Source organism: Anolis sagrei, chromosome 4, assembly GCF_037176765.1.
Source record: "Anolis sagrei isolate rAnoSag1 chromosome 4, rAnoSag1.mat, whole genome shotgun sequence".
NCBI classification, from domain to species: domain Eukaryota; kingdom Metazoa; phylum Chordata; class Lepidosauria; order Squamata; family Dactyloidae; genus Anolis; species Anolis sagrei.
In genome coordinates, this window is record NC_090024.1 from 210268850 (window position 1) to 210292321 (window position 23472).

The following is a 23472-nucleotide window of genomic DNA, read 5'->3' on the forward strand; positions in this document are numbered from 1 at the left end:
TTATAGTTTAGTGAGGCCCAAGAACTCTCTGACTGAGGATTCTAAATGTCCTTCCTCAAACTGCAAATCCCAAGATTCCATGGGATGTTGCCATGGAAGTTAATGTGAAATAATAACACTATAAAGATGTGGTATGATAGAACCCTCAAACAGGATATGCAAGTGCTGGAAAAATGAAATGATGATAATGGAGCATGTTCTTTTGAGCATAGTTAAGATAAGGGAGAGTTTTCCCAAGGCGACAGAGCTTCATAAGATTGTGAATCATGGACAGACAAAAGGCTATCAAGTCCAACCACCTGCCATGGTAGAAATCCACTACTAATGTATGTGTGTGATATGGCCGTTCAGGCCCTTCTTTAAAAAATCTCCAGTGAACAATCTTCCAAGGGATTCTATTTCACTGTCAAACTCCTCTTATTCTCATGAATGTCTTCCTAATGTTTAGTTGAAATTTTCTTGTTTGTAATTTCGATTAATTGATTCACATCCTCTGTCTGAAACATTTGAGACAGTGACTCACAAAGGAACAGGTTTGAACTTTGTCTCTTAGATTGCATTAGGTTTCTGTTGCCACAATTATTCATATCATTGTGCTTTCATCTATACATATATATATATATATATATATATATATATATATATATATATTGCAAATAAAGATAAAGATTAGAAAACACCTTTGCTAAACGTCATCAAACAGAATCCAAACCCAAGTAAGTGCAATGGCCTTTGAGCTTCAAGCCAACCGATTTGTGGAAGTGAGATATACCACTGTGACCACAAATTTGCACTGTTGGAAATTATTTGCCTTCTGAATGAGTACTAAGAACAGGACATTAGCCCACTTTCCAACCACCTGTGATTAATGTATCTCATTCTTACAAATGCTTTCTTCCCCGCAGAGTCAGCATCTGCTTTTTATTATGCTGGTATAAATCCAAAATAAATCCACTGGTGGTTGCTGATTTATACATGGTTTATCCCAGCGTCACTGAGAGTTTAATCTAACCCCATACTGTCTGAATGGCTTATGTGGCACTGCATTTGCAAGTACCTGTGGTATTTCACAACATTTGTATCAATGTTAAACAACACCTTAGCCTACTTGTTAACAAGCAGGCAATTAAAAAGACATTAAAGATGTTCAGGTCTCCAGGTAGTGTGTGTGTGTGTGTGTGTGTGTGTGTGCATATGTATGTGAGCATACAAGTACATTCTTAAAATAAATCTACAAAAAATATGTATTCAGATGACTAAATACGGTGCAAATGCTTTCAGCAGAACTCTGTACCTGGTTCAGCATAATTAATTATGCTTACACTTTCCTTAATTACAGTTGGAAATGATAATATTTCCCATCATAAGTTTTTTCATAACCAAGGCAGTTCTTAAAAGGTTCTGTTTTGTAATTTAGAAAGAATGGAAAGCTGATATATAGAAGAATTGCCTTGTGGTTTGTCTGGTGAAACATGGATGGAAACTCCATTGTAAGGATCAATCTATACTGTAGAATAAATGCAGTTAGACACCAATTTAACTGACATGGCTCAATAATACCGAATCCTAGAAGTTGTAGTTTGGTGAGGCAACAGCACCCTTTGGCAGAGGCCAAGCTATTTTGCTGCCTGAAAATTTTCTACCTGCCCTTTACTCTGCGTGTGTGTGTGTGTGTTCAAGTTACATGTTGGCATATAACACCTACATGAATTTCATAGTGTTTTCTTAGACAACACATATACAGTAGAGTCTTGCTTATCCAACATAAATGGGCCTGCAGAACGTTGGATAAGCAAAAATGTTGGATAATAAGGAAGGATTAAGGAAAAGTCTATTAAACGTCAAATTACATTATGCTTTTACAATTTAAGCACCAAAACATTATGTTTTACAACAAATCAACAGAAAAAGCAGTTCAATACATGGTAACATTATGTAGTAATTACTGTATTTACTAATTTAGCACCAAAACATCACAATGTATTGAAACAGCTGTGGTTCTAGGCAGGAGGCAGACTACGTTGGATAATACAGAACGTTGGATGAGCAAAGGTTGGATAAGTAAGACATTGGTGGTTTTGCCAGTTCGTTCCTCTGAAATGTAGCATTCAGAGCCTAGCATTCATTGTCAGTCTCTCACCCAAATACTAACTGGAGATTATCCTACTTAGTTTCCAAGATCAGATGGGATCTGGTGCCTGAAGGGTAAACAGTACAACAAAATAAATAATTCATTTGTTTGTTTTCCTTTCATGGCACCCAAAATCTGGAGTCTGTGGCAACTCATACCAGTATGAGAAAAGGTGTGCTTTGCTCTTTCCGCCCCTGCTCCAGTACCTTGCTGTCCTATCATTTTTGTTATGTGTTCAAGGCTGGATATATTTTATGATTCCATAAAATAACAAGTGTTACGGTAGTTATGGTATTCAGCTTTATATGATTCACTACAGCACACAGAAATCCATATCAATATTATTTGTAATTCATATTCATACATTTTAAATTCTGCAAAAGGAACATGCCCAGTCCCACACATTTGCCCTATCATATGTCAAGATCGCTTTGTAAGTTATTGATGACCTTCTGTATCCACAAACAAATGCACCTTTTTCCTTTTCACAGTAGACCTCATTTTCATGTTGTGTAGCTTACTGGACAAAAAAAGGGCTCAAGTACTATGTTGCCCAAGTCCCAAGATATTCCTAAGAACGTCATTTGTTTCTCCTATGAAAGAAATGGAAAGCAACCGTGGTTGATACAATGCTGGAGTTAATCTGCATAAAGTGTGTAATACCCTCATTGCTACAATGCAATTATGCCGAGCATGAAATATTAATACAGAATGGCTTAATGTAGGTCTTTTTTTTACTTGTCACAGTAAAGGGGGCACTAAGTAGTGTGAAATTATTACAGCCTATTTTTCACAAAAACCACAAAGTGTTCCAAAAGGGGAGGACTTTTTCTTCCTAATGACTGATTGACTAATCTATAAACGCTACTCTTTTTTTAAATAGATGCTTAATGCTTCATGTGTGGCTTTCGCCAGGATTGCCAAACCAATTTGGAAACAGAGATATGTATAAAACACCAAGAAAACTGGTCTGTAATTCTATTTCACTAGTACATCTGGCCTTTTAAATTTCAGTTGATCCCTTTTGTGCCATATTTCTAGTATTCACATTTCTTGTTTCAAGTTGCAGACATCAGATGCTTTGATATATGAATAGCATTGCCTAGTTGGCACTGAATCACAAGCTTTGTAAATTTTCACATGCTTAAACAGAGGTTCTATTTTATCAAAATAACATGTTTCAAGTTCTGTGTTTTCTGCAATGCATTCCTTTAAGGGTTAAGGGGAGTATAAAGGCATTCCTGCTCATTGGAGGGAAGGATTTTAGAGGCAAAGATGAAGTACTTTGGCCACATAATGAGAAGACCGGAAAGCTTAGAGAAGACAATGATACTGGGGAGAATGGAAGGAAAAAGGAAGAGGGGCTGACCAAGGGCAAGATGGATGGATGGTATCCTTGAAGTGACTGGCTTGAATCAGAAGGGGCTGGGGGTGGCGACAGCTAACAGGGAGCTCTGGTGTGTCCGTGAGGTAATGAAATGTTTGAAGCAACTGAACAAATAAACAACAACAAATTCAGAAGTCTGTTTCTTTTTCTCATGTAAACAAAAGTTCTTGTTTGGTTGATTGATGGGATTTATATCCCACCTTTCTTCAAAATGAGATTTTTAAAATGGGTCACTTTTTAAAAAAATAAATACTTTTTAATGTGACTTTTCAAAGGAGTTTTTTTCCAAAATAAGTAATGCATATTTAAAAGCAGCAATTAACATTCTTCTTCTTAGGTGATCTCTTGTTGCCTGAGTTTGATGACCTTCCAAGTGTAGTGTCTTAGCGGCGAATACATAGGTGACTATGGAGCCCTATTCTTCATCTGCATGTTCTTCCACATTGAAGGCATTTCTTTCCAGGTGGAAGGCAATCCCAGTCAGAGTTGGCCTGATGCGCCTTCCTCTTTCATGTTTCTCCCTTTTGCCCTCTATTTGTGCCTTTTCAATTTCCTCAGCACTGCTGGTCACTCCAAAATGTTTTGGTGCATGATATTGCACATTACAGTATAAATATACAACAGATCATACATAGAAGATATTTTGTCAAAATATACGTAACCTTTCTGGAGTGGAAAGCTAGCCAAGCTTGGGGCTGACCCACAGGTCTGACACCTTGTTGCAATTTGAGCAGCATTTGTTAGCACAGCATTGTATTTCTTGTAATGCATTGCTTTCAGTGAACTTTATAGCCAGTTTATCCACATGCTTCCAGATCAGAGTTTAACACAACTGGCAGTGAAAATGTTTACATACAGAGCCAGCTGGTCAGAGATTTGGGCTATTGTAAATATAGTTGTTCAGGATCCATTAGAATTTAGGAAGCACTTAGACTAATAGAAAAATGAGTCTTTCTTAAGCTGTCACTTGAGATATGGGCATTAAAGTTCTTTAGAGGGATAGCATAGCAAGTTTGAAGTAGTGCTGTGTTCGTTTTATTTTTAGATATTGAGAGGGATGCTTTCTCTCTGCTTTTCTCAGGGCTCATGATATAGATAAGTAATCCACGTGGCTGACTCTTTGAGAATAGCCTCGAGCAGAAAGGATAAGATGGCATTATCTGAGCAGATGGAGAGTGAAAACTAACCAGCATAAAATGCTAACTAGTGAAAATTTAAACAGAATTTCCAAAGACCTTTTGCCCTGAAATATCCAACCAAAGGGGTGCTAATCAGACGAGTTTAACACATGCCTGGGTGCACATTTATTCCATAAAATGGTGGTGCAGTGTCATGAAATGTAACTTCTATGTATGTGGCAAATTCCATACACATCCAGTTCATATTTTTGGCACAAATAACACTAGACAACTTTCATACATCATCATGCAGACTTTTTTTTTATCGTACACAAGCAGCTTGGCTTAAGTTTTTCCCATATAGTTAGCAAACAAAAAAAAAATGTTTTAGAATCCACTGCTGATTAATGTGAAAAGTGCAGCTATTAAACCAATAATAGGTTTTCTACATTTGAATGGGGGCTCTGGTACAGCCTTGGGGAATACCTGCACCCTGTGTTAAAAGTTCACCTCGTCATAGGTTAAACATAAGAAAATAGAGCATAGATTCTGAGAAATTTGGTTAGGACCAAAACTTCATATCTACAGAGAAGCATCTTATCCCAAGGACCTCTGTGGGAAAGGTCTTTTATTTCCCCCCCCCCCCCCCTCTAATTTTCTTTACACACCCTTTATGACAGGCATGGGCAAACTTCAGCCCTCCATATGTTTTGGACTTCAACTCCCACAATCCCTTACAGCCTATCAGCCTATCATGCCTGCTTTATAAGAACCATTTATCACATCACTTTGAACATACCACAATCCATCTGATTTTGGAAGCTAAGTAAAATCAATCTTAGTACCTCCTCGTATTTTTTTTTTTTTTTGCTCTGTCCTTCCATTTGTCAATGGGGCCTGCTGGTTTGACCCAACCCACATTTCTCCTGAAGTGCAGGGGACATGTTACAAGACACTTCCTTCTCCACGACAGAGAGCAAAATGTTTTTTAGGCAGCTCCAACAGGGCTACCTGCCTTTTCATCTCCTTTTCCCCATATGATGAGGATCAGTTATGAGGATCAATGAGGCAATGGGTGTTGCTGCCCTTTTGTCCATCTGATGTGGCCAAGACAACAACACACCTTGTCCCACTCCACCATATGATGGGGAAAAAGGGAGAGAGTGTGGGGTGCCCGTATGCCTTTCCTTTCACCGGCTACTGAAGATGTCTCTAGATAATACCCGGATGGCAAATTATCAGGCAACACCATGGCAGGGCTAGGAAGAAATCTATAACTCTGAGAATCATTTGCCAGTCAGAGTTGGCAGTTCCAGGGTAGGTGAGAAAATGGTTTCATATCTTCCAACATTTCACAAATGGAAACTAGAACACATATGGCAATGCAGCATCAGAGTGTGATCAAAATAGTTAAAGGGATGAGTGACAAATAATGCACAAGCTAGGAAAGATTGTGGTCAGTTGCTTTTGCTTCAGCCCACTGGGAAGGGCATGTTTCCCCGTATTCCTCTCCTACCCCCTCTGAGTTAATTGAACGCAAACTACTTTTGCACTTTGAACTCATTTTGCTGCAATGGAAGTAAGCTAGGGACAAAGAGAAAACATGGGTGGAGAGAAAGAGGGATATTTGTAAAGCATCATAAAAAGGGACAACAGAGGATTTATCAAAAGTGACCCTGCCAAAATATGTATGTCCATGTGGTCAGGGACCCTGGTTTTCTATAGTTTCTAAGTACAGAGAGAATCTACTAAGATTAAATAATTTGTCTCCTTGGAATAAAACCTCTCCCCATATATGAAAGGTGAGAAAAATAACCAGCCACCACCCCCACTTCCCCATCCCAAAACCCCCAAGGTTGCACATTCACTTGATCCAGATTTAGAATGCCTGAAAAGGGCTATAACTAATTGCAGTCTTTGACATGCTAATTGTTAGTGGTATAAAGAAGATTAAAATCAGACTGATATAATTAAACCAGTCTTATTCTTGAAATATATTTTTCATCAATTCAACATCGTGTAAAAACTTCAGCATTGTGATTGTGGGCACATTTTAGGCTAGTTAGTTGAATCGTATACTGGCCCTTACTAGACCCAGACACTCCCTTGAGATTTTCTGTTAGAGAAAAAGGAAAAAAAAGACAACTTGATCCTGCCAGTTCCCTCTCTGATCCCATCATTCACACAACACCTTAACTCATATCTGGAGACACATTCACCACATGAATGAGAACACAGATGATGGGACACAAAAGGTGGGAGGAACTGTGGCTGCCTTCATTTGTTCAGTTTCAACCATGGAGGTTTCAGGGACCAAGCTAAATCAAAATTCTAAGCAAAGGAGCCGGCTATTGATTCTCAGACAGCATGTCCCTAATGTAACAGTGACACCTATTGTCCAAGAGAAAACTAGAATGAACACAGAAAAGGCCAATATATAAGTTAGTTGATGCCAACCAAACTCAGAATTAGCTGACCCATACTTTGAACCTAGATTTTCATAATTCCAGTATTATATTATATATAAAAGACTTGCTTTGATCAACTTAGATTGTTACATTTTTGTAGTCAAAACTGACATGTATTATGAGTAAATTTCTGACTGTGTGATGTTGCATGTACAGATATTTTTTTAAAAAAATCCACTGTGTATACATAGATTTTTAAAAATACCCATGAATCAGTTAAGCAACTAGAACAACTAAGATCTGCACATACAACAAGATAATACAGCGATGTGAACGTTGTGGCCATATTCACATAGAGCCAGTATGGTGTAATGCTTTGAGACACAGATTCGGACTCTGGGAGACTAGGGTCCAAATCTCTACTCAATTATGCAAACCTACTAGGTGATTTGGGGCAAACTACATTCTCTCAGCTTCAGAGTGCAAAACCACCTCTAAACAGATTTTGCCAAGAAAACCCTGTGATAGAATCATAACACCTCTTCACACTTGGCATTTTTGCCCCATTTTGCCGCTTATGCATAGCAAAGATGGTGCCTGACATGTACCATCACACGATACACAGCAGGCCTTGCCCACATTCCTCTCAAAGTCTAGGAGACGTACTGAAAGGCACTTTCTCCTCCACTATGGGGAGAAAAGTGTAGTTTAGGTAGCTCCAACAGAGCTACCTGCACTTTCCCTTCAACTTCCCCGTGTGATGGCAGAAAGGGCACTGGGGCAACACACATTGCCGAACTTTCTGCCATCTGATGGGGGGGGGGGAGGGTGCCAAAGTACCCTCTCCTGTCCCCTCCATGTAATGAGGGGAGGAGGAAGGGTACACAGTCCGCCACAAGCCACCCTGCATGCCTTCCCTTTCACTGGCGATTGCCAGCACAATGGCACAGCCCAAAAGGGCCATGTGAAGAGTTAGATAGAGTTGAAAGAGACCACATGGGCCATCTAATCCAACTTGCACAACAGTAATACACACTTCACCCACATGTTTTTATTTTAATTCTTTTATTATTCTTTGAACAAGATACTTGTCAGTTCCAAAATTATATCTGAAAACATGCAATGGCTAATAAAATAGGAGAAATCAGACTTGCTGATTTGTATTAATCCCTTGCCCAGGTATGCTTCCCATGATCTCATACATTTATTTGTTTTGGTCTTTTCCTTGCTGTGTTGGATTTCTTCCTATAGCCAGATGTGTAGTAGCTAGTTTTTGTTATAGGTTCAATACATTTTTCACCTTTTCTAAAAGTATAATTTGGCTTCTCTCTTTCTTATTCCAATATAACACCTGCTTCCACCTAGGAGCATGATGTTGATCTACTAATTTAGTAAACTAACCACAAATGATATTGAATAGTCAGAGATAAATGTGAGCAGACACCTGAAATCATTACACAGAAAGATGGGAAGTGTTATGTTAAGCATACTATATTCTCAGGATGCCATTCAGTGGCATATATAATGTTGAAATAAGCTGCTGAACTGCAAATTGCAATTGAGTAGTTTCATTCCTTGTTAATTTAAGCATTTTGTTCCTATATAGAATTTTTCTATATACTTCTGATACAGATTTGTTTGAGTGCTTATTAGGTGATCTTTCCAGGTCTCTGCATGTTGGTTTCTCAGTCTATTCTTAAACTTTTAAAAGGTGGCACATGATCTAATTCACAATTATTTTTCTTTTCAGCTATTTTTAATTTGTTGGTCTCCTTTCCAACGCTAATGAATTACAGAAAAAACATTAACCTGTTTCTTTCAAGCTGTATGATGGTGACCACAAAAGGAGCCAAGGATATCTCAATAAAAACATTAGAAAAGGAAGGTCTGTTTTGGAACAACCATTTGTCATTGCATTTTGGGGGCTGAATCAGGGTTTTCTATAGGCTTTTTAGGATGTGTCCTTGCTGTGGCTTTCTCCCTAACAGCAAACTTGCAATCCAAAAGCAGTAACCTTTGTATATTGACCATATTACCTACGATGTAATATTAGCTTTCAGCTGCTATTAGGGAGCTGTGGGCATTCCTTGTACAACCTTTGAGAGAAACAAGGTGATGTTTTTACTGTGGTGAACTATAATTCATTGATGGGGTGGGTGCAGTGGAATAGAAACCAGCTGATTTACTAGGGCTTTTAACAAGTGGCCAGAAGGTTTTTTGCTATCAATCAGGTCAAAGCTTGATGAAAACTGGCATTCCCGGTGTGAGAAATAACTCACTCCCTTCCGCTCTTCTCTTTCAGCTTGTCATGCGAACAGGGATGACAAGACTGATTGAACACATATCAGATGCTGAAATTCAATGATAACTCAATGTTCAAATAGAGTTTGTAATGAGAACATGGCACCTAATGTAGCCCTGCTGTGAAAAAGAATCAATGAAGCCCCACTCAAAATAGAAAAGGGTAGAACATCCACAACTAGCTGGTGTATACAGACAGTTGTTTCTTTGTTAGAGTTGATGGCTTTTTCTAAAAAAAGTTGGGACCTAGCTAAATGAAACTCTGAAAGAAGACAGTGATGAGAAAAACCAACAGGAACAAGGGACAAAATAACAAGGGTGGCAAGGATGCTTGAAGAATTTGATATATGCAAGCTCTAATATGAACAGGCCTCATAACCACTTTTCAAACGCATATGTAGGTTGGAGCATTGTCCTTTGGATTTTACATATTTCTAGATTTTTAATGGAATCCTTGGCTTTAAAATGTATCCAAATGCATTTATCAAGTGTCATTTTAATGGAATAGCTATCTTTGGGATCCATCTTTTAGAAACAATTCCATTAGAAATATGCATTTTGTGGGAAAATGTGTTCATGAGTACTTACTGAAATATATATTTAAATCTGAATATTCATTCAGAAATGTTTTAATTATAATTTAAGATTGAAATTGAAACTTAATTTTAAATTTTAAAAAGGTGCAAATGAATGAGGGGAAACAATGGGAAAAATCTCATGAAAGTTTCATCTTCATCTTATGCATTGGCCAGTGCATATGACTGATTATGCATTTTCTTCATATTTTGGTGTTCACATAATAGACAGATACAAGCACATTAAACTTTCTCCCAACCACAAAGTCTTCCTTCCATCCACTCCTGAAATCATTAAAAAGAAATATTTTTTTCTTCAAGACAGCCAGACTGGTACTACTGAAAATGGTGGCCCACAGACCAGTACCATTCCACAAGACACCAGTTGCCAGTCACTGAAACCTTTCTAGAAAAGAAAGAAAAAATGTGATTGATGGGTATGATACATTAACAGTCCCTGGCATATTGTAAAGTAGCTTAAGATATCTCTCTTCAACACATCTGATTTGAGAAGTTAAACATGACAAGGTTGAGTTAATATCTGGATAGGTTTTCCAGATAGGATTAGAAAGGAATTCTTTTAGAAACCCTGCAGAACGTCTGCCAGTCAGAGCTGAGAATGCTGGACTAAATAGAAGAATGACTTGACATAAGAAAAGGTAGTTTTCTACACTCACTGCTCAAAGTGGTAGTCTATAGACCAGTCTATAGACCAGCCACCAGCTACCAGTTCCTGGAGAACTTCTAGGAAAGAGGGAAGCGGTTATAGTTAATGTGCATAATGTGGTAGCAATCTCTGGTGAATTGTGGGGTAGCTGAAAAAGAACTGAGCCAAAGTATCAGTCTTCTACATTTTTCTTCATCTGGGAATGTAGTCAATGCTTTTTTAAAAAATAGATGGAGTCAATTTTCAACTTTCCCAGCTATATGACAAATAAATCTGATATTCTTGTTTGTTTTTCTAGTTGCGACCTAAAGTAGTAACTATAAACACCAGCTGGCTGGCTGGCTGGCTCACTGCAGAGCCACTTTATTCTGACTTAAGGGAGTTTCAAAAAAGCCAAATGGGAGAATGCACCAGAAGCATATAATTTGGGGTGATTCATAGCTAACAAAACAGAGGCCACAATTATGCTGTGCAATATGCCATGTATGGAAAGCATGAAAAATACTTAGGATTACAGTTCCTAGCCAATAACTTTTCCAAGTTCCCCATTTATGTATCACATTCTCTGGTTAGTATAGCCCATGGGATGTTGTTACAATCATGCCTATTCCAAAATGAATGGAAGGGAAAGAACAAAGGAAGAAGTAATAAGAAAACCACCATGTTGTTATTGCTTTTAAAACTATTGTGCACAGTGTGATTTTTTATATGCTTACTTGAAAATAGGTCCCACTAAATGCAGCCTTGCTCTGAAGTAGCAAAACAAAGTTTTTCATTGGAATATATCAGACAAAATTGTGCGTATCTCCTATCTTATTAGAACACATTGACTTTTGCACCTTCTCATAGCCACGCATAAACACAGCCCATGTAGCACTGTGATTTGGGGATGCGTTCTGCCAAAGATCACAAAAAAGGGAAAGATGAATAGCTTCACCGGTCTGATTTTTCAAACTACCAACTGGGAGCTGAGCTCAGTGACACTATGTTGTGTTGACATCACATTGTGGGAATGAAAATGGGAAGTAGTCTGACTCCATGCTCTGTTTGGATTGTGTATGCAGAGTACAAATCTATTCAGATTGATCCGAGAGCATGAATGATTCATAAGGCCCAAGAGCAGTGGGAAAGGTGAATTTGACATGCCTAGCGGAATTCCAAAGCCGGCATGACTCTGAATATTGAAACTAGTGTTCGGTCATCTTCCTAGAAAACAGGATCTCTCTACTATCCAAGTTACTGCTGTAATTGCTTGGGAAAAGGCTTAAACTGTGTGAAAAGAAAAGCATGTGGGTTATACTGCCAATCAGCATGAATGTGACACGCAGGGGATGCTTATATGGGAGGGAAAGAACAACAAAGACCTTGGTCCTAGATGCACAGACTCCAGAAGGGAGGCAGGAAGAATTGATACAAAGAGGCATATTGGGAGTGTTAAACACCTTCTTCTTCACCTCCCCAGGAAACAACCTTTAGCTGAGTTGGTTTGGTTGATAAGGAAAGAAGTTATTTGAATTCCCTCCACTGCTGTTAGCCACTTTCCTGTTCTAACCTATAAAGTGGAAGTCTCCTAAGTGAGAATTGAATTCAGTGACTATTTTTATTGAGGACTCCCAAAAAAATTGAGCAAGAATTCTAAGTGCACCAACTTGATACCTCCTTTCCATGGTAGTCCATAACCCCTGTGAGGCAAGAGCTTTGTTAATGATAGCACTACTGTTGGTAGGGTCTCACTTATCAGACAGGTCTTTGGCAAGAAGTCAAACTAAATGTGCCAAACAATTATTGGGCATCAACAATGCCCATCATTCTCAGAAATGAAGTCATTTTATCCTTTATGAATTAGAACTCAGATTTACTAAGCATAATTCTTTTTAAGATATATAAGAGGGATTTCTTGAAGTCCAAAAGTATCATGTGCCTCCTTGGGCCATGGATAGCTACACTCATCCTACACTTCCTCCCAACTCACATATGCACACACATACACACCGATGTCATAAGAATTAGTCTCTTTTAGACCTCTAAAGCACCTTTTTTTCAAAACTATAAGTAACCAAAGAGTCACTTCCCTTTTTGAAAAATCCCTATCCCCCTGCCCAGCCTAAAACAGACTTGGGAAAGGGTGGTGAAATATCATAGAAGGCACAGCGGACAGTTTTCACTTTGCCCACCTATGATCTGTGATCTAAAGAAGAATGAGTATAGGAAGAGGCATGGCAAAGGTGGTGCATGGATGCCAAAGTCTAGCATGCACATTTTCTATACAGATTCTAGATGTTGGTTCTGTTATGAACAGATGCTAATTAAAATAAACATATTTACTGCTGGTGACTCTATCTTGGCATGGAACTTTCCTGTGTTAGGACTCTAGATGGCCAATCATGATAATTTGATTGAGTCGGGGATTGAACAGGGTAAGAAGCTCTCTCCATATTCCAGAGATTTTACACTGTTGCACTCTCTGATATGGATGAAAAATGAGAATCTACATCAACCTGCTTTTTTGTCTTTTTGTCCAATCTTTTGCTTTGCATCACTGCCAAGACAATGTGTAATTTCTAGACAATTACTAGAAATCGGGGTATTTGATGTATATTTTATTTATTTATCATGTACAAAGCAAATTGAAGGTACAGTTGAATTGTATTTTGAAACACAAACAAAGTTAAAAACTTGGCATTATACTAAATGTCCCTTGACCAGAAGCTGGCCATTTGGAGTGCTATAAGAAGGCCCTCCATTGTGCATGTGGCAGGACTCAGACTGCATTGTAATAGGTGGTCTGTGGTTAGCTCTTCTTCACACTTGCATGTCATGGATTCCACTTTGTAGTCCCATTTCTTGAGATTGGCTCTGCATCTCATGGAGCCAGAGCACAGTCTGTTCAGCATCTTCCAAGTCACCCAGTCTTCTGTGTGCCCAGGATGGAGTCTTTCATTCGATATCAACCATGGATTGAGGTTCCAGTTTTAGCCTGCCACTTCTGGACTCTCACTTACTGAGATGTTCCTGAAAGTATCTCTGTATATCTTAGAAAGCTATTTCATGATTTAAACCGTATTGAAGCCAAACATTTTGATGGTCCATTTTGATAAGATTCAACAGCAAATAAACTGCCTTGGAGGGTGGAGGTTTTCAAATCCAAATTAGGAAGCCATATTTGGGGAGGGTTTTAGTTATGTATAGTAGAGGATTGGAATAGATATCCCAGTGATCCCTTCCAACACTATGATTCTATGTTTATAGGACACCACAAAATGGTTATTTCTCTGGTTCTGTAACAATTCATTTTTGGATGAGTCATCATAACCGACAAAAAGAAATTACCTTTGTTTTCATTAGTACCAAATTCACTTAATTCTCTTCAGGTCACTGATGGGTTATATTTGCTTACATTCCATGTGCTCACCACTGCTTCCATTTCTCTCTCACGCACATACACAAGAAGGATATTTTCCATATTATGCTTGTACCTTCCTGACCTTTCCTATCTTGTTTATTCAGGTGTCAAGATGTCATTGAAAGTGCAGACCAGTAACATCACAAACAAGAATGACCCCAAGTCCATCAATTCCAGAGTATTCATTGGGAACCTCAACACAGCAGTGGTCAAGAAGTCAGATGTAGAGACCATCTTCTCTAAATATGGCAGAGTGGTGGGCTGCTCCGTTCACAAGGGCTATGCATTTGTACAGTACTCCAATGAGAGGCATGCACGGGCTGCTGTCCTGGGGGAGAATGGAAGAATACTTGCTGGGCAGACATTAGGTAAGGCATTCTCACATCTTTCCTAACATCCCTGTATAAGGATTCCTAGCTACCTAGGTTTCTGTAAAACAGATTTAGGGCAGTCATTTTTCCATAAACATTGTTATATGGCAAGAGTGGGCAAAGTACTGACCTCCAGATCAGACTTAGCAGCAACTCCTAGAAGCTCTAAGCAGCAGGGTGAATAGTATGACATAAAGTGAGTTACTATTCAGTCACATCTGGATGACTGTATTTTGTCAACATCTTCTGTTTACTTTTATTTCCACAATAAAAGAAAACATTTGGATGGTAAAGGTAAAAGTAAAGGTTTCCCCTTGACATTAAGTCTAGTTGTGTCCAACTCTGGGGAGTGGTGCTCATCTCCATTTCTAAGCCGAAGAGTCAGCATTGTCTGTAGATGCCTCCAAGGTCATATGACTAGCATGACCTTGGATGGTACCCCCTGAAAAATTGGCTAAATAACCAGTAGTATCAGAATTCAATATTACATGAACTGGTCCATTTGACTCCAGGCGATCTCCCAGTCGTCCAGAGTAAATGCTAAAGATGTGCAGTAGATAGCAAGAAGATCATAGATATATACACACCCTGTGGATGGAAGCAGCTCTGTCAGTTGAAATATTCCACTGGATTCCACTCCAAGTTTCATGGTATTCATATCCACAGTTTACATAGATCTATTTCTGTGAAGATTTCTTACTGGGATGTTTCATATTACATGCTCTTCAAGAAGAAATCTTCCTGTGCCATATAGAAGCATTGAGTAGCTCAGGCCCTATCTACACTCCCATATATTGCCATTTGAAACTGCCTTCTATGGTCAGTGTAGACTCATATAATGCAGTTCAGTGCAGTTAAACTGCATTACAAACGTCTACACTGAACATACTTATGTAATCTAGTTTCAATCTGCATTATATGGCAGTGTAGATTGAGCCTCAATTGTGCCATGAATGAAAAGCACAATTTTTGTGAGTCAGAAAATTAGAGGCCCATCTCAGAATTTATCCTTGTCAAGTCATAGATAAAGATGGGAAATGGTAGGAAAAGGCCAATAACATTAGAGCAATGTATGAATTTCTGTTGATTCCTCTCAATTAATCTGAAAGCAATTAAGTAGTTTCTCCCACACCCTGAAAAAAATATTGATTGCTAATCATCTTTCACTTGCACCCTTAGTCTGGATACTTTTTCCTCCTGCATGAGCTACACAGTGTTCTCAGTTTACAATATTATCTTGTAAATGGTGATTGAGAAGCAGCATGACAGGATCCAACACTTTCAATGACTGAATCAATATAGTGTGGAAGCCAGGCTAATAGTGGCTGATAGTAGGTATTCCTTCTGCTTTAAATTTTTCAGTTTTCACATGTAAGCAGAGACAATAAGTAAACACTGCCATGAATGCCTAAAATATTTTCCTGGTGATATAAGGTACGACAATTTAATTTGTTCTAACTTCTGTTCTTCTGTGGCATGTGCTTTCTAGTTATTTCCATAAGCACTTAATGCCATGGAATCAAGGAATCTGGTCTTTAACCTTCTCTGAGAAAGAATGCTGATGCCTCACCAAATTACTACTCCCAGGATTTCATAGCATTGAACCATAGCAGTTAATGTAGTGTATTAATTCTACAGTGTAGATGCATCCTAAATTCAGGAGAAAATAATGTCCAAGTACGTCAATGTAGCTTAATTTTTGTAGATCCATATTATATATTTTTTCTATCCAAAGCAGAGATTTTTAAAAAATAATAATAGCTTCCCCCTCCCCCCCCCCCCCCCCAATTTTACCAAGATTGACAGCAATGGGGACAGGAGTCAATGGGGACTTGCATCCAAGTGGACCCGTGTTGAGTTGCATCTCTAGAAGCATTGAAAAAATAGAGAAAGAGAATCCTACGTCTGATTAGATTTATTGGATTAGGTTCTTTAAAATGTCTTAAGGCTAACATTCAATTTTATGAAATAGGCATATAAAAGTGAAATGGAGGGAATAAAGTTATTATTCTAAATGATAATGCATTGCGCTAGTTGGGCATTGTGTGTATCGGACATTGTGAATGGTCATTCTGGATCCATAGTGGTGTATTTACAGCATCATCACACAGAATTATTCGTGCCTTCAACTATACATACTTCAAGAGAGCCAGAACAATTTATAGTGTAAAATTGATAGTGTGGAAACAAGTGGGAAACTCTCCAAGAAGTAATGTGAATTGCCACAGTGATTTAAAAATGAAACTATGCTGTACATTATTCTAAAATAAAAAGCATGGGAGAATTTGCAATCAAAAGCATAGAACTGTGTGTGGATTTAACCACAGTTTATATCAGAGCAATCAGCTGATTAAAGAACTGATTGATTTGCAGCCTTTTTAAAATAGAAATTTCATTGATTTTTAATGAGACATACACTACCATAACAAGAAAGGGGGGAAGGAGAAACACAAAAAGAGAACAAATACCCAAATGCCATACCAAGCAATCATTTTTCTATTCCTCAGAGCTAGCAACTGATTAAAGAATTCATTGATTTGCTGGCTTTTAATTGATTAATGAATTAATGAGCCCAATATGTTTTAATGTTATCAAACCACAACCACATATATACTATAGTATATAAATTATTAAATGTAATATAGATCTCAATTTAAAAATTAAAATAAAACCAATTTACAATGTATACCTTTTCTTAAAGAATGTGTTTAAGAAGGGCTTTAAAATGAAACACTAGAAATATGGCCTATACCCTATTTGTGGTGCAATTAGACCAGAACAATTAAATCAATGAGATTTTCATAAGGGCAGGCTTGTCATTTAGCAACTGAGTGAAAGGGCCTACTTTACTTGAAATTGCTAAAAGGATTCCAGATTGCCTAGAAGGGTACTTTTATTTTATTTTTTATCAATGTATAATCTGCCTTTCTCCAAATAATGTGTCTCAATGCGGTCAAAATATATTTTAAATCATGCAGATTAAAACTAAACAAGATCACCAATAAAAATATAAATATGAGTTGTTTTAAAAGTGATTCAACAATGTAGAAAGGTAACATATTAAATATTAAGAATATTAATATTCAGTAAAAGGCCAACTTTAAAAACAAAAACACCACACAGCATCAAAACCCAACCACGGTCAGTTTTTTAAAAACGTAATTGCATAAAAATGTTATGACCTGCAGATAGAAAGAGAGCAACTAGGAAGGGAGCTCAAAAGCCTGGGAGCATCCACCAAGAAGGCCCTATCCCTTATTTTCACCAAAGAAGCTTGAGAAGGTGGTGGGCCTCTCCAGCTGGGCTCAAAAATGGAAATACAATATACCGTCCCAAAGAATATACAACTTTAAATATCAGAACCAACTCTTTGAATTGTGCTCAAAAACAGACTAGCCGGTAGAGTTATTGCAACAAGGAAGTCATGCACTCCCAGTAGTCAGACCCAGTTCACAATCTGGCTGCAACTATTTGACTCAATTGAAGTTTCTGAGCACTGTTCAGAGGCAGCCCTATATAGTGTGCATTGCGGTAATCCCAACAGGATGTAACCAAGGTATGTAGTATCCAACTTTTCCAGGAACAGGCATAATTGGCACACTAGCTTTAATTCTGCAGAAATACCTATGATCTACTGAAATCTACAAGAAGAATAACCCTACCAATCCTTCCAATTCCTGGCCAATTAGCCTTCTATTGGTAATTGGAAATCTTATGCAAAATTCCTATTAATTAAGTTGCAAACCTGGCTGGATCATAATAAAATCATTGGCCCTGAGCAAGTTGGATCTCATTAGGATAAGTCAACCTTGGACCACTGCTTAGTACTTTCACATTTGACAAACAAACACTCCATGTATAAAGCTTCATTGATCTAAAAGGAGCCTTTGACTCCGTAACAAGAAACCTGTTGTGAAACAAGTTGGGGTCTTTGAAAATCAATCCCAGACTTTTGTTTCTAATTAAACAATTGTATACCAATACTGTTTGCCAAATTAGATTCTCTGAGGAAGGCCAGATAACTTCTAGAATCATAGAATCATAGAATCATAGAATCATAGAGTTGGAAGAGACCTCATGGGCCATCCAGTCCAACCCCCTGCCAAGAAGCAGGAATATTGCATTCAAATCACCCCTGACAAATGGCCATCCAGCCTCTGCTTAAAAGCTTCCAAAGAAGGAGCCTCCACCACACTCCGGGGCAGAGAGTTCCACTGCTGAACGGCTCTCACAGTCAGGAAGTTCTTCCTAATGTTCAGATGGAATCTCCTCTCTTGTAGTTTGAAGCCATTGTTCCGCGTCCTAGTCTCCAAGGAAGCAGAAAACAAGCTTGCTCCCTCCTCCCTGTGGCTTCCTCTCACATATTTATACATGGCTATCATATCTCCTCTCAGCCTTCTCTTCTTCAGGCTAAACATGCCCAGTTCCCTAAGCCGCTCCTCATAGGGCTTGTTCTCCAGACCCTTGATCATTTTAGTCGCCCTCCTGTGGACACTTTCCAGCTTGTCAACATCTCTCTTGAATTGTGGTGCCCAGAATTGGACACAATATTCCAGATGTGGTCTAACCAAAGCAGAATAGAGGGGTAGCATTACTTCCTTAGATCTAGACACTATGCTTCTATTGATGCAGGCCAAAATCCCATTGGCTTTTTTTGCCGCCACATCACATTGTTGGCTCATGTTTAACTTGTTGTCCACGAGGACTCCAAGATCTTTTTCACACGTACTGCTCTCGAGCCAGGCGTCACCCATTCTGTATCTTTGCATTTCATTTTTTCTGCCAAAGTGGAGTATCTTGCATTTGTCACTGTTGAACTTCATTTTGTTAGTTTTGGCCCATCTCTCTAATCTGTCAAGATCGTTTTGAATTCTGCTCCTGTCCTCTGGACTATTGGCTATCCCTCCCAATTTGGTGTCATCTGCAAACTTGATGATCATGCCTTCTAGCCCTTCATCTAAGTCATTAATAAAGATGTTGAACAGGACCGGGCCCAGGACGGAGCCCTGCGGCACTCCGCTCGTCACTTCTTTCCAAGATGAAGAGGAAGCATTAGTGAGCACTCTCTGGGTTCGTCCACTTAACCAATTACAGATCCACCTCACCGTAGTTTTGCCTAGCCCACATTGGACTAGTTTCCTTGCCAGAAGGTCATGGGGGACCTTGTCGAAGGCCTTACTGAAATCCAGGTACGCTACATCCACGGCATTCCCCGCATCTACCCAGCTTGTAGCTCTATCGAAGAAAGAGATCAGATTAGTCTGGCATGACTTGTTTTTGATAAATCCATGTTGACTATTAGCGATGACTGCATTTGTTTCTAAGTGTTTGCAGACCACTTCCTTAACAATCTTTTCCAGAATCTTGCCCGGTATCGACGTGAGGCTGACCGGACGGTAGTTGTTTGGGTCGTCCTTTTTTCCCTTCTTGAAGATTGGGACCACATTGGCCCTCCTCCAATCTGCTGGAACTTCTCCCGTTCTCCAAGAACTCTCAAAGATGGTTGCCAATGGTTCCGAAATGACTTCCGCTAGTTCCTTCAGTACTCTTGGGTGTAGTTGATCTGGCCCTGGGGACTTGAACTCATTAAGAGCGGCCAGGTATTCCTGGACGACTTCTTTCCCAATTTGGGGTTGGATGTCCTCCAATCCCTCATCCACTCCATCTTGCTGAGGTTGAAGACTCTCTTTTTGTGAGAAGACCGAGGCAAAGAAGGCATTAAGTAGTTCTGCCTTTTCCCTATCCCCTGTCAGCATTGCCCCATCTTCTCCTCGAAGAGGTCCTATCGCCTCCTTGTTTTTCCTTTTTCTACTGACATAAGAATAGAAGCCCTTTTTATTGTTTTTAATGTCCCTGGCAAGTCTGAGCTCGTTTTTTGCTTTAGCCTTGCGGACCTTTTCCCTACAGGTGTTGGCTATTTGTTTGAATTCTTCTTTGGTGATTTCTCCCTTTTTCCACTTCTTGTGCATGTCTCTTTTGTGTCTTAGCACAGTTAGAAGTTCTTTGGACATCCATTCTGGCTTCTTTGCACTTGTCCTATTTTTTCTCTTTGTTGGCACGGTTTGCAATTGCGCCTTGAGTATTTCACTCTTGAGAATTTCCCATCCATCCGTAGCTCCCTTGTCTTTTAGTATCTGTGTCCACTGAATGCTGCTCAGCGTTTCCTTCATTTTTTGGAAATCAGCTCTCCTAAAGTCCAAAATGCGGGTTTGACTTGTCTTAGTTTCGGCCTTCCTTTGTACCTCAAATTGCAGGAGCACATGGTCACTTGCCCCTAAGGATCCTACCACTTCGACCGCATCGATCAGGTCCTCCGCATTTGTTAGGATGAGATCAAGAGTAGCCAATCCCCTTGTTGCCTCTTCTACCTTCTGGACCATGAAATTGTCTGCAAGGCAAGCGAGGAATTTGTTGGACCTTGTACTCTTGGCCGAGTTTGTTTTCCAGCAAATATCGGGATAGTTGAAATCGCCCATGACTACTACATCTCTTTTCTGTGCCTGTTTGGTCAACTGTTGGCAGAAGACTTCGTCAAGATCTTCCTCCTGGCTTGGGGGTCTGTAGTAGACGCCTACAACGACATCTTTTTGAGTCCCAGTTCCCTTGATTCTTATCCAGATGATTTCAAGCTGGTTTCCCAGATTGCTGTCTTGAATTTCTTGTGCAGCATAAGAGTTTTTGACATATAAGGCTACTCCGCCTCCTCTCCCCTTTGTTCGGTTTCTGTGAAAGAGGTTATACCCCTCGATATCTACATTCCAGCGATAGGAGTCATCCCACCAGGTTTCAGTGATGGCTATGATATCATATTTGTGGTGTTGTGCTAGAAGTTGGAGTTCGTCTTGTTTATTTCCCATGCTCTGTGCATTAGTGTAAAGACATGTGAGCCCCTGGGATCTTCCCTTGAGCTGTTTAATTGGTATTATTGTGCTTTTGGTACGTGGTCCTTGTTGTGTTTGTGCAGCCCTCCGTTTAGCCTTCTGGCGATTCCCAGACATTATGGGTAAAGTAGTGTTCGCAAGGCTGTTGTCCCCCTCCCCCGGTGGACCTAGTTTAAAGTGCGTCTAATGAGGTTTGCGAGTCTGTGAGCAAAAAAGTGTTTTCCTACTTGTGTGAGATGCACCCCATCCCTTGCCAGTAGGCCATCCTCCTGGAATAGCAGGCCATGGTCGAGGAAGCCAAAGCGTTCCTCCTGACACCATTTTCTAAGCCAGTCATTGACCTGTACTATTAGAATTAGTGCTACACATGGGGTCAAGCAGGGCTGCATGCTGGCTCGTACTCTGTCCAACATATTCCTGCATGATTTATCTCAAGCTTTAGCATTGGTCAATGGTCATAGTCCCAAGTTCCACTCTACCCACATTCTCTTACTCTTATATGCAGATGGTGCTGTGCTATTGTCCTTATCTAGTATTGGCCTTAAACACTTAATGCAATATATCCAATATATCTCTACTACCTTCAAAGTTTTTGAGGCTAGGATTGGTTCTCTGTTACTGTATGTCTCCCCTATTTGGATTTCTGCAATCAATAAATCAGTTAATACATTGCATTCCAAGATTCCCTGGAAACGAATGGGCCTCTCTAGATGTGTGCATTACTCCATGCTGTGCATTGAGATGGGTCAAGCCACTCTTGAAACCTTGGCATGGATGAGAGCAATAAAATTCTGGCTGCATCTGCATTTCCAAGCAGACCTTGATAGCTACATTCCCTTTCTGTTATCAGATCATTTTATTTCAGAATTGTATTCTTTGGTTCCCAGAAGGATCAAAGCAATTGGCCTGTCTTAATGCTTACAAATGTGGAAGCCTGCAAGCCAGTCAAGAGCAGACTTTGGATCTTGACTTTCATAATCTGACTTTTGCAACAAAGACAACTTGTTCTCCTACCACATCATTAATTCCATGCAAGTGTGGAGTTATGGCTATTTATTTTCATATTTTGATTAATCCCACCTAGATGAGAGCTTTGCTGATTGCAAGATACAATATGTTGCCATCGGCTCTTTAGTTGGAACATATGAAAACATGGAATGTTTCAAATGGGTTTGTTCTTGTGACTTGGTCTCTATTGAAACATTTCACTGCTCTCTGTTGTTTGCCCCAAGTATGATAATATACAATTGAAATACAGAAATTCCATTTTTCACAGTGTTCCCAATAGCAAGGATGTTATCAAATCACATATCTTCTGAATAACTCTGATGCATTCTTCTGTGAAACTGTTGCAAATTTTATTCTTGAGATTAGTAACTTTTAAGTATGTTTTCCTTTTTATCTGTGACCTTCTCTTGTTTTATATGCATGTGCTGTAATTTTTCTGTTTTATGCCCATAAAGGCTGTGTGTGTAAATCTGGGCACCCAGGCGCAGAGACATAACCTGAATCTTTAGGGGGAGTGTAATCCCATATAACATAGACTGAATCCCTGTTTCCAGATTTGCCTTTCAACTGACGAAGAGTACTTTTATCTAGGTTAAACTTCCAATTTTTCCCCTTTACACAGTCAATTACAGTTGCCAGACACTAGTTCAACACAGAAATGTTATGCAGCCCTAGTTTAAAGGCTGCTGGTGGACAGTGGTGAAACAGAGCCATCTATGTTCATGAATGATCACATATCCTTGTTTTCTTCTGCTGCCATTCTTTCCACTCACATCTGCCTGATAGGAGCCACTCTATTTGAGATTTTGCTACAAGAAAAACAGATGTTTGAAAGCCCACTGTGTGGGTGTTGCTTTGCATTTACTTTTATGCAGTGAAGACACCAGCTGCTGAACATGAAGCTTTAGAAGCAATTGTAGTGTTTGTTGTAATGTGCACTACAGCAGCACAAAAAGGTCCCAAAGCAAATTAGGCACCTAATGTGGCAAGCGCTATGAGAGACACGAAAGGCTTATTCTCAATGCTTTGATACAGTGATATATGGTCATAGCCCCCAAATGTTCACATATTACAAAATGCAGCCAATCTGCTAAAGAGCTATGAATTATCACAAAGCGCATCAAGGGTTTTTAATCATGAGCTAGCAGAAGTATAATGGAGGAACACCACAGAGAAACTGCAGGGTATCCTTGGAGATAAACCTGATTAGTTTTACTGTAAA

At 39.3% G+C, this 23472-nt stretch overlaps 1 protein-coding gene across 3 annotated transcripts in view; it reads left to right on the forward strand.

Annotated features, from left to right (window-relative positions):
* Window positions 1–23472, forward strand: part of RALY (RALY heterogeneous nuclear ribonucleoprotein) — a 268131-nt gene that overhangs the window by 209600 nt on the left and 35059 nt on the right. For all 3 annotated transcript variants that reach the window (XM_060772337.2, XM_060772336.2, XM_060772338.2), the window contains one exon: window positions 14095–14358. In XM_060772337.2, the coding sequence (XP_060628320.2) occupies window positions 14103–14358 (256 nt within the window). In that variant the 5' untranslated portion in view covers window positions 14095–14102. The remainder of the gene's footprint in view (window positions 1–14094; window positions 14359–23472) is intronic.